Source organism: Equus caballus, chromosome 14, assembly GCF_041296265.1.
Source record: "Equus caballus isolate H_3958 breed thoroughbred chromosome 14, TB-T2T, whole genome shotgun sequence".
In the NCBI taxonomy this organism is placed as follows: domain Eukaryota; kingdom Metazoa; phylum Chordata; class Mammalia; order Perissodactyla; family Equidae; genus Equus; species Equus caballus.
The window spans coordinates 108,077,507-108,089,813 of record NC_091697.1 but is presented as its reverse complement, the minus strand read 5'-3'; the positions used below and the strand labels follow the sequence as shown (position 1 = coordinate 108,089,813).

The 12,307-nt window shown below is 47.7% G+C and overlaps 1 protein-coding gene across 2 annotated transcripts in view; it reads left to right on the top strand.

The window, feature by feature from the left end:
• MCCC2 (methylcrotonyl-CoA carboxylase subunit 2) overlaps positions 1 to 2,530 on the top strand; it is a 62,412-nt gene extending 59,882 nt beyond the window's left edge. For both annotated transcript variants that reach the window (XM_023618227.2, XM_023618228.2), the window contains one exon: positions 280 to 2,530. In XM_023618227.2, the coding sequence (XP_023473995.2) occupies positions 280 to 397 (118 nt within the window). In that variant the 3' untranslated portion in view covers positions 398 to 2,530. The remainder of the gene's footprint in view (positions 1 to 279) is intronic.
• The last annotated feature ends 9,777 nt before the right edge of the window (positions 2,531 to 12,307 follow it).

Here is a 12,307-nt window from a genome sequence, read left to right as displayed (position 1 = left end):
TGAAATAAGTAAAAGTGTTTTTAAATTGGGGATTATTTGAAGTTTCTTATGGTAAGCTATTCCCTAAGCCATAGCTGGATTTGGCATTCTCTGGGGCCTGGGACGCAAGTCTGTTGTTTTTCTTTCTCCCTTTTTCCCTCTCTTGAATGTTCCGGTTGTGAGATTATAGTCCACAGAAGCTGGTCAGCGGATCCATGTGTTCCCTGAAGGAAAGCCTCTTTGGCATTTCTGGGTGTGTGGTGGTGGATTCCTAATAACTGGTCTTTGTTCTTTCATTAGGCTGTGGGATGATGGGATCATTGATCCGGTGGACACCAGGCTGGTCCTGGGGCTCAGTATCAGCGCAGCCCTCAACGCGCCCATCCCAAAGACCGACTTTGGCGTCTTGAGGATGTAACTGGAGTAGGAAGCGCCTTCTGTTGGACATGTACCAAAAATTAATGCATTAGTAGCCTTAAAATTTTAGACTTTTTCAACATGTAGCTGATACAGTAAAATTGTTTTCTTAACACAGTACATTGTACTTTTCTACCTTAAAAAAAATCAGTGGAGATATTTATTTGATGAACTTCAATTCCTTGTAAATTTTGTTAGAGAAATTTTTCTGTGGCTTAGCTTTACCACCGTAAAGTGAAGAGAATCACTTAGTTACCTTTGTAACGCACACGTAGCATGAAAAGTTCTATAACCTGTAAGTTCAAGTGTTATTGAGATGATTGACGTAAAGGTATATTTCCTCTGAAATGATTGCTTTGCTAATGATGCACAGTGATATTTTAGCACACTTATTGTTTAAGAGCTTCTCTTGCTTTTCCCTCCAGCCACGTCCTCCTCCCTCGCATGGTATCAGGCTTCCTGGGGTCTGCACTGGGCCCTGTTTCCTGCCCGTTCCCTCCTTGCCCGGCAGCCTCTCCAGGGTTGACCTCCCTGATGCTGAGACCAGCGTGCTCTTTCCCGACTTTATCTGACTTAATTCTCCGCAGCACTTGGGCCAGCGGGATCCTCCTCCTGGACATACATCCCTGCTGCCAGGCCCTCGCGCCCCAGGCTCCTGCCAGCCTCCTCGGCCACTCTGTTCAGCTCTGTCTGCGGGTCCCTCCTGGCCCACTCCACCATCTGCCCTGGTTTTTCTCTAGTAGTACATGAACACACTCTCATTCTAAAAGATACAAATAACACAAAATTGCCTCTTCATTCTTTCTTTAAATTGTGGTAAAATATATGTAACATAAAATTTACCATCCTGACCATTTTTAAGTGTGTAGTTCTGTGGCTTCACGCACATTTACATTGCTGTGCGGCATCACCACCGTCCACCTCAGAACTTTTCCCAGAGGGAACTGTGTCCCCATCACACACTAACTCCCCATGCGCCTCCCGCAGCCCCTGGCATGTCTCCACATTCTTTTATTGTTGTTGTTGTTGAGGAAGACTGGCCCTGAGCTAACATCTGTACCAGTCTTCCTCTACTCTGCATGTGGGACGCCTCCACGGTGTGGCTTGATGAGCGGTGTGTAGGTCCACACCTGGGATCTGAACCCGTGACCCCAGGTTGCTGAAGTGGAGCATGTGAATTTAACCGCTCGCCACCAGGTGGGCCCTCCGCAATCCTAAAAGCATGTGTTTGTCATGACTTGATTGATCTTGCTGGGCCCTTCAGCCCGTCCTACAGCTTCAGTTGGCGTCTACATGCAGAGGTTTCCTGCGTGGACAGTTCCTGACACAGCCCCCCCGACTCCAGACCTGCCTCCCTGACAGGCCTGCTGGCTGCCAGAACGCACGGTCTTACAAGAGCCGCAGGTTTGGCCGTCTGGGCCTGTCGATTGTGCCTCCCGATGGCCTCTGCGCCTCCCCGGGTACTCCTGTCTTTCCCTGCCGCAGGCCTTAGACGTGGTCTGCCTGCATCCGTCTCACCTCGCCCAGTCTCTCCGTCCCTCAGACTTAGGATGGCCATTCTGAAGTGCCCATCTGATCACTTCCTCTCTCCCCGAAATCTTCACTGGGTCCCTGTGAAGGGCCAGACCTCTGATGCCCTCCACGACCCTGATCGTCACTCCTGAGTCTCGTCTCCTTGAGGTCTCCCTCACACAGGGTGCCCCTGCCTTCCCAGACCTGCTCCTGGAACCCACGGCGTCCTTCCCACCCGAGGGCCTGCCAGGTTGCCCCTGCCTGAGCTGCTCTCCTCTCCCTTCTTAGACAGTTACCCTTCCGCCTCTGTGGCCTCCCGGGGCGGGTTAGACACCTGCCGTGTGCTCTTGTGAAGCACTGTCCAGTTCCCCTGTTGTGTGTGTTGACAAGAAATACAAACATCTTGACTCACCCTCCTGCTAGGATGTCAGCTCAGTGACAGCAGGGTCCTTCTGCTGAGCCTGCATCTCTGGTGCCTGGCACTTGTAGGTCAGATGTTTGTTGAATGAATGAAAAAATTCATATTTGATATCCTCAGGCCACATCATTTTAAAATTAAGTGATTGATTATATGATCTAATACAACTATTAAATGTTTTCCTAATAAAATTCGTACTTTAAACATTTGTGTGTGATGTTCAATTCAGGCTGCATTTGTGTATCAGAAGTCAGTGAAGTGTTTCAGAATGTGTCCAGATGGGTGACCACAGTTCAGAGGTGGGCTGCTTTTTCTGATGGACATTGGAGGCTGTCATCAAGAGGACATGACTGCTGGTTGACCTGAGAACTAAACCTGGTAATTGTGGGCCCCTCACCCCCCCTTCCCTGGTAACAGACGTTGTGCTCACTGTGCCCACTGTTCCCACTGTGGAGCCGGTTCGAGGACGCAGCCTCAAGAGCAGGGTGTCGTCGAGGCCATGTGGACGGGCTAGTGAATGAACCCCCCACGGCCTCTACATAAGCACTGAGATTCTGGCGGGCGGCGCGGAGATCTCGTCTCGGCCTCCTGGACGTGGGTTCCTTTGCTGGTTAGACCTGCCCCCTCGGTCTGGGGGGCCTGCCTCTTTATTCTATCTCTCCCTGCCCTCTGTTTGCGGGCCAGTGTGCAAACCAACCAAGAAACACAGTAAGTATTTTAAGATAGGAAATTATTGAATTTTCAGTTAAAATTTACATCCATCTCAGAAAACAAAATGATTTTTTTAATCAAAACTAGATCGTATCCGTTGGTAGGAGCCATCAGCAAGTCAGAGTCATGGCTGTTTGAGGGTATTTTTACCTTTTCCTATTGAGGAAGATCGTGGTCTTCCGTGGTACTAAGGATAAAATTGTTCTCGGAGCAGAACGGGATTTCTGACCACCTCTGACCTTCCTAGGCAGGTGCACCTTCTAGAAGAGGAGGCTTGTAGTCAAGGTGAGCCGTGTACCTGACGGCCACTCTGGGATGCTTCTGAGTGTGAAAGGCCCCCTGCTGGTAATTACACGGGGGCCAGGTGTGCGCCGGGCTGGTGGCTGCTCGCCCTGCAGCTCGTCACTGAGTGGACTTGGTGCTGATGCTGCGGGTAAGGTTCTGGTAATTCTTACAAGCCGGTATTCCACATACCTGCTTTGTAACTTTTCAGTGGCTCAAAACGACACAAATTTGTTCTCATAGTTCTGGAAGTCAGAAGTCTAAAACTGAGATGGCCGCAGGGCTGCATTCGTTCTGGGGGCTTTGAGGGGAAAATCTGTTGCCTTTCGGCTTCTAGAGGCGGCCTGCCTGCTTTCTAATGTTAATAGAGGTTTCAGTATGACGTCAGACACATCCACGCATTAGCCTTCTTCGGAGCCATTTAACTGACTGAGCAGAGAGTTTCCCATGGGGCAGGGGCAGTCCTGTTTTCTGCCACACCCACATTTCAGTGCGTCTGAAGGACCCAAATCCTAGGATTGTGCTACTCTTTATGTTAAGGGTGAGGTGTGCCTGAGGTCTCGGCAGGTGGGAATGTAAAAACATGACCAGAGCCACTTGTCAGGACTAAGCTGGAGAGGGTAAAACTAACGTCTAATCCAGCAAATGTTCTTTGTAAGAAGTAAGTATCATTTTGGAGTCCTCAGACTACCACCAAGTGTGTCTGTTGGAAACACTCGACATTTTCAACCACAGCTCTATTCACATTCCTATAGCTGTAAGATAATTAAAACTATTGTCTTTAAATTATTTGTAATTCAAAATCCAACAAGGTTATTTGTAGAAAACTTAGAAAGAGAGTGAAGAAAATAAAGTGAAAATTCTCCGTAATGCCACCACCCAGAGGTAACTGCTGCTGTTAGTAGTTTTTTGTGTGTACTGTTCTTTCTTCTCTCTGCAGGAATTTTTTTTCACAAAAAAAGTTCTTCTTTAATCTGTGTTTTCACTTTAGTGTAAATGTACTGACGGTTCCATGTCATTTGATGTTTCCTCTACAATAATTTTGATGTCGTGTGATAGTACGTCCTTGGATGCCCCAGTTGATAGAACCACTCCCCTATTGTTGGACACTTAGGTTGTTTCTGGTTTCCCACTATTATAGATAAAGCTGCAACAAATATGTTGTTTCTTTACATAACTGTGATTATTTTGTAAGTACAAATTCCTAGAAGTGGAATTGTTGGACTGAAGTATGTTTTACTTTGGAGGCGTGTTGCTAGGTTCTGCTCTGTCAGTGTACCTTTGTGGTGCAAGTATTGCTGGATACAATGATGACTCTGGTGCCTTCAGATACTGAACTAACTTCCAGTGGGATTAAATTACTCACAAATTAGTGTTTCCTTTCATTTTTAGAAGTTGTGTCTACGTGACAATGTCACGTTGGTAACAAGTTGTGAAGACTGAGCATGAGTGCCTGCGGAGCATCCTGGTTGTGGAAAGAACCCTGGGCTGGGAGAAGACCGGTGCCGCCCTGGTTCTGCTAGCAAAACGTGTGAACCTGAGGAAGATGGGAGGGGCCAGCAGCAGCCTCTCCGACCTCACGGTTGCCTTCCTTTTCCGGACGCCCTCATCCCCTTTCGATGAGTACTGGGCAAGTGGGCGGAGGGGCTGAGGACTGGAGGAAGGGAAGGTCTCAGGAGGTGGGGTTGCAGTAGAGAACTCACTGAAGAGAGGACATGACCAGGACACTTGTTAGAAGTAAGCTGGGGAAAAAGTAGGGTGTGCCGAGAGCTTTTGACAGTAAGAGCTTTTTAAATTCTTCATACAGTCAGTGTGCACCAGGTGGCGTGGTGAGACTCCTGGTGGAGACACTTACCAAGGTGACGCATTCTTCAGCTTTGCCAGTTTCTTTTATTTAAATGAACAAACGTTTGCTGAAGGCCTACTATGCGCCTGGCTTTGGGATGGGACACAAAGATGAGTAGAGCATGGCCCCAGTCCTGCATCAGCGCGTCAGTGACTGCTCAGTACCCCTCCACCTCCTTTTGGTACCTGCACCCTCGTTCTGCTTCGAGAGCTAGCCCTCTCCTGTTCTGTGCGGTCTTGGCGAGAGTGTCAAGCAAAGAACCCTGGTCCCCAGCTGAGAGCTGGACTCATGCCTGAGGCATGGCCGGGCTGACTCTCCAGCGGTTTGACTCCTGAGCAGAGGGACGAAGGTGAAAGAAGACGCCTTATGTGGCTCCAGAGGACTGTCAGAGCTGTTCATTCATTCCTGCTCTGGGCTCCCGCACAGCCCTGGTTACTGGACCCTGAGGCATCCTGGCATCCCGTACTCCCAACAATCTTGTAAAGTACGCTGGAGTTGCACTGACTCCAGTGCTCGTAGCAACAAACGGCGGCTGACAGCATGTCCTGGGAGTCAGAGGGTAAAATAGGTTCCTTGACATTTTCAACTTGATGAGAGCTTTCCTGCCTGCGGTCTGAAAAAGGCTAGTCAGGAATGAAGCCACTGGAACCAAGTCAACAAGATAATGTAGACAGAAGAATGAACAGGGCACTGGCCTCAAGCTCACGGGGCGTTCACAGGAGCATGTGACTTCTCACCACCATAGAAGGTGACGATGGATCCAGTGTTCATACTGCCAGAAGGGAAACTCGATGTATTGCAACCTTTTGGCCACTGAACTATGTCACTGAGCAAGATTTTAGGTTACTTTTCACTGGAAACAGGACAGTCTTGGGGATAATTTAAAGACAGCCATACCCAAGAGGTCGCTTAAGATTAGCAACAGACGTTGGCTCAGGGCCAGTGTCTTCCTCACAGACACACAAACAAAACAAAATGGAAAAACACCCCTGGGCCCACCTCAGATCCTGAGTCTGTAGGTCTGGAGTGGGCCCCAGAAGCCGTGTTTCTAACACGTTTCCAGCTGACACTAACGCTGCTGGTCTGGGATCACGCCTTGAGAACCACTGACTGCCCTAGGTGGTCCTCAAGTTCCTTCCTAGCTCTCAAGTTCTAGGATTCTAAGACCCGTTTCTGCTTTGGTGATATTATTGGTCTTGTATATTTTTGGTGAAGCCTTCATACATTTCTCTCCCTCCCCCATTTTCAGGGTAGGGTGAGTCCATCTTAACTTCTCTGTCAGGGCTTCACAGCCCAGGCTGAACATTAGCATCACCTGAGGAGCTTACGAAAAATCCCGATGCGCAGGCTGGACCCCAGGTAACTGAGTCAGACCCTCTCAGGTCAGGACGCAGCCTCAGTAGTTGGTAAAGCTCCTCGAGTGACTCCTGCCTGCGGCCAAAGCTGAGAGTCACTTCTCAGGGTCAGGCTAGATCAGCAGACTTCAGAATGGAACAACCGCGCGTTTCAGGACGCTGCCCTGAATTCAACCTCTTAACGTTTAGGTTGTACATGCATTTTTATAGAGGGCTCATGGCCCGGATGAAAGTTTGCCTCATTTTGGCTTCTGAATGTACTCGTTTCAGGCCAGCTGCTGGAAGTGGTTACCAAGAGCCAAAAGTTTCCAGTGAGGCTTATCCAAGGGATGGAAAGAAAGGAGATCAGAGCAAAAACAAACGAGCGAAAACAGGAGGCGTGTTCTACACAATGCCCATCACAGCAGCTGACGTTTAGCCTCCGCAGAATTGTTTTCTGAGTGGTGCCTCTGCCGTGGCTTCTCAGTGGATTAAACAGGATTTAAGTCTCTGAGGACTCCTCCGAGTTGCTCGCTCCCAGCCAACCATAGCTGATAAAAAGGGGAATTTTCACCAACACCGTACCGTAGTTGATAGCTTGAGATTCCGTTTAAAACATTTTTTTATTGTGGCAAGATGTACGTGACAAAATTTGCCATGTTAAGCGTGCAGTCCAGTGGCCTCAAGCACATTCACATTGTTGTGTAACCATCACCACTGTCCTCCAGAACTTTTTCATCTCCCCAAAGCGAAACTCTGTTCCCAAAAACACTCACTCGCCAGCCCCGCCCCAGCCCCTGGCAACCACCATTCCACTCTCTGTCTCTGTGAATTTTCCTCTTCTAGGTATCTTATATAAGTGGGGTCATACAATATTTGTCCTTTTGTGTCTGGCTTATTTCACTTAGCGTAACGTGTTCAAGGTTCATCCAGAGATTATTTCTGATCAAATATATCCATGTCACAATGGAATTAGGTCCGTAAACGTGTCGGTCTCATTTCACTTAAACAAACACGCAGGTGACAGAGTGCGCTGCGTTTCCCTGGAGCCTCCAGACAGTCCTGTGGGGTGGGTTGGTCTGGGGGGGCACACATTTAGTCCTGCTGTCAGCAACAGCATCCTCCTAGATGCTCAGTCCAGAAACGTGGGTGCCACTGTGACTCTTTCCTCTTCCTACCCGGACGTTTAATTGCCCAGTAAATCTTACTGATTCCACTTCTCAGATGGCTCCCTAAATCCTCCTCCTCCATCACTGAACTAGGCTCAGTTCAGATCACCATCTACTCCCACTTGGATCAGTGTCAAAGCCTCCCAAGCTGCCTCCCTGGGTATCGCTGCCGTCAGTCACTATTTCATCGATTCGTTCAACAAATAGCATACGGCGTGAACATTTCTCGTCAGGCACTGAGCCGGCCTGTAAAGTTACAGAGTCTTCTGAACAGGGTTTTGAGCTGTTTGTCTCAAATAAATCTGATTTTACACGCGTATATCTGATTCTTAAACCCTGACTTTCCCAGTCCTCTCACTGCCTTCAATAAAGGATGGAATAAAGAAAGATTCAGGACTCTTGTCAAGTGAAACCAGGGTTCAAAACAACAAGAGGACATTGAAGAGTAATAAGTAGAGAGTCCTCCATCTAAATTCAGGGAATGAGGAGCTTATGTGTAGAACTGGGCAACCTGGCTTTGCAGCAGTTCATATGGAATAAAAGGCCCTGGAGCTGTGCGATCAGCCAGCTTACACAGGTCAACGGTGTGATGAGTCTCCTTGTAAGAGCTGGCACATTCGAAGCTGCACTAATGGAAAAATACGTCCTGATCGTGGGCCATAACAATGCCCATACTTTGGGCTGATCGTTGTCCTCAGCTCTGTGAGCTGATTCTGTGCAGAATATTAGCCAACTAGAGGGCATGCAGGGCGGTGGTTCTGAGCCCCGAGAACTGGGCTTTGGCTGTGCTTGAGGAGTATGTAAAAACCGCAGATGCCTGGGTCCACCCTCGGGTATTTTCCGGTGATGCTAACACACATATTAGGTTGGGTACCACTGATGTGGAGGATATGAAAAGAGTGACCCGGGAAATATTGAAGGAAGTGCGAATTTGACTTAGAGGGCACTGTGCGAAGATGTAACAGGTGTTTCCAAGATCCGAAGGGTTGAGATTTGTAAGCTGAGATGGCAGACTTAGAGGAAGGTGCAGAATGATCAGGGAAGCCTTAGTAAGAATTTACCAAGAACGACAGCTGTGTGGTTATGGACCAGGCTGTCCCAGGGAAGATTAAAGAGGAGCCCAGGTGTCAGGGATGCTGTAAGGCAGTATTCAAACTTTAATGTGCATATGAGTCACTGGAGATCGTATTAAAATGTGGATTCTAATCTAGTAGGTTTGGGGTAGGGCCTGTGATTCTGTATTTCTTTCTTTTTTTTTTTTTTGGTGAGGTAGATTGGCCCTGAGCTAACACCTATTGCCAATCTTCCTCTATTTTTATTTTCTTCCCAAAGCCCCAGTACACAGTTGTATGTCCTGGTTGTAGGTCATTCCAGTTCTTCTATGTGGGATGCTGCCACAGCATGACCTGATGAGTGGTGTGTAGGTCTGTGCCCAGGATCTGAACTGGTGAGCCCTGGGCTGGCAGAGCAGAGCACATGAACTTAACCACTCGGCCATGGGGCCGGCCCCTGCTTCTGCATTTCTAATGAGCTTCCGCAGATGCCAGTGCTTCTGGTCTGTGAAGGCTGTGGGGGATGCCTGTGCTGTTGGCCAGGTGACCTGGATGATGTCTCAGGTCAGAGTGGGTATTCAGCAAAGGTGAATTACTCAAGATGGACAGAGCATGCTGCCAAACCACACAGGAATCCTTCAGAACTTTTGGTGTGGAAATTGTTTTAACTTGTTTAGTTTCAATCTTCCATTTCTCTAGAAACTAGTTACCATAGATGAGGGACCGAGAGCGTGGGCTTCGGAATCAAATAGATGTGAGTCTGTGTCTTGCTTTGCCCATTACGAGGATTATAAAGCTGGGCAATAACAACCAAGTCTCATTTTCCTCATTTCGAGCAACCCCTCCCTGGGTTTTTATGAGCAGTTCATGCATTAATGTGGGTAAGGTGTTTAGTGTATAGTGAGCGCCTTATTATTTTTATTAAATTACTTAAACATGCAGCAACTCTCGTGGTTACCCTCTGATATCCTTGGAAGATTCTGGAGACCTTTGCAAATGTCATGGCACGTGCTGGTGAACTCTCAGAGTCTGGTCATTCTCCCTAGATTCTGTGAGGTTCCCGGAAATACTTTTTTTGTGGGTCTCATGTCTTTACTGTTGGCATTTTCTTACCTTCACCTTCCAAAATCAGGAGCTCAATATTTTCCCTACTTATTTTGACCAAAATTATCAGTTAATATAATTTGATTTCCTGACCCCACAAGTCAGTTTTTCAATTTAGACATCCTAATGGATGCTACTGGGGGTCCACCCAGCATCCGTTTCCCTGTTTCTCTCCTACTGCACTCTGGTTTTTCCCCTTCAGTTATTCATATGTATGAACACATCCATGTGCCTCAGGAAAGCCAACCAGCACTCAGCTCCAGGTGGGCTGCTGGTTTAAAGGTTTCCCTTTCTCTTTCCCAGTGATTGGCCCAGGAGTGGGCATGGCAGGAAGTCTATTGAAGGGTGGTTGTCGGAGATATTTCTTTGCCCCAGGGAAAAAGCCAGAAAATTTGATCGCTTTCTTCTTCTGGATCTTGCCATGTGGGGCTGTGACTCTGGGATCTGTGGAGCCCTGTGGCTGCCCATCGGAGGGTGAAGTCGACATGGAGGGTGACAGAGCGGGATGAAAAGATCGCATCATCAAGGCTCGGGACCACCATTTGGAGGTCTTCCTTCCTCTCTTTCTTCATCTGCACATTCTACAGAGACATTTGGGATAAAATTTGATGGGGATTATTTTAAAATATGCTTTGCAAATTCCAGATCAGTTCAAAGACCGAGTATGTTACCCCTTGATTATCGCCCCCCCAAGCCTCACCCACACGTGCCAGCAGGGAAGTGGGTGCGGAAGTACTGAGGCCTCTGAAGGGTGTCAGAGGAGACAGATGCTCTCCACTCAGATCCTCGTTCTGCCCACACCTTTATCCCATGGCCATTGAACCCCAGGCATCCACCCAGACTCTTTGGTTCTTAGTGGAAGATTTTTTTCTCTAATCGTCCAGGTTGGGCCTCTGTGCAATATGGGGCCATATCTTAGTCTTTATATCCCAAGGCAATAACGATAACTGATAGAACGACGAATAAAAGCAAGAGCCTGGACTAGTGCGTGGTCCTGCCATTGGAGGGCTCTGTGAGCCGTTACTTGTGTGTTCTCACTGCCGGGACTTGAAATTGCCAGTGAAATGGATCCTGAACTACTCAGCTACCGGAAGCACGAGCGTGGAGTGTTCCTCTCTGACTAGGTGGCACACTCCTGTGCCCCACCTCCCATAGGCCTCCGATAGATTCTTTCTTTTACGTTAAAAAATTTGTTTTTCCAGTTTTATTATGATTGACAAATAAAAATTATATTTATTTAAGGTGTACGACATGATTTTTTTTTTTTTTTGAGGAAGATTAGCCCTGAGCTAACATCTGTGCCCATCTTCCTCTGGTTTACATGCGGGACACCTACCACAGCATGGCTTGCCGAGTGGTGCCATGGCCACACCCGAGATCCGAACTGGCGAACCCAGGGCCGCCGAAGCAGAACGTGCGAACTTAACCGCTGTGCCACCAGGCCGACCTGGACATGATGTTTTGATAGATGTATATATTGCGAAATGATCACCACAATCAAGCTAATTAACACATCCATCACCTACATAGTTGCCATGTTTTTTTGCGTGTGGTGAGAGCACTTAAGATCTGCTCTCTCAGCAAATGTCGAGAACACAGCACAGTGCTGTTAGCTACAGCCACCGAGCCGCACTTCAGGTCTCCAGAATGTACCGACTTCTAACGGGAAGTTTGTGTCCTCCGACCAACATCCCCACCCCCCACGCCAGCCCCGGTAACCGCCACTCCGCCTTCTGTTTCTGTGAATGAGTTTGAGATTCCACGTTTGCGGGATCGTGCAGCACACTCTTCACGTGGCAGGTCCCCCGGCCTTTCCTGAAAACATTCTTCAACCACACCACTCTCTGGCTTACGTACTTTTGTTGGCTTCCTATCACTTAGGCATAAAATTCAAACGTCTTTCCTTGGCATCCCTGAGCGCTCTGGGCCTGGCTGAAATTCTTTAAAATAAAAAAATGAATAAAACAATGCTTACAAATGGTTAAAAATAAACAGAGCAAGCAGGCTCCTAACAGTCCCCTGATCTACCTTTCTCATCCATCCTTTATCCACAGAGGCCACCACTTTTAACCATTTCTGTTTTGTTCTTTTGATGCTATCCCTATAAAAATGTTTATATTCATATTTCTCTGCTTTTCGCCTTCAGAAATTATCTATTTAAGTCCTGCTCTAATAAGTCCAAATCTTAGCTCACCTTCACTGCCATCTGCATCTCTTCCTTCTCCCCTCGATATAGCAATATTACCATAGCCTCATAATCTTTTATCTACAGTTTTAAAATTCAAAAAGCTATGAAATCTGAAAGCTTTTTTGTTGTTGAAAGTTTGGTGTCAAAACCCATTTGGTGGCAAATTCAATCTCTAGACTCTCTCACATGTGGGTAATTGTGATGAAGCATCTGCCAAAGCAAGAGTCTTTGGGGATAAGTGGCTGCCGCACGTCACCATGGTGGCAGTAATGATGACGCACAGGACGATAGGCTG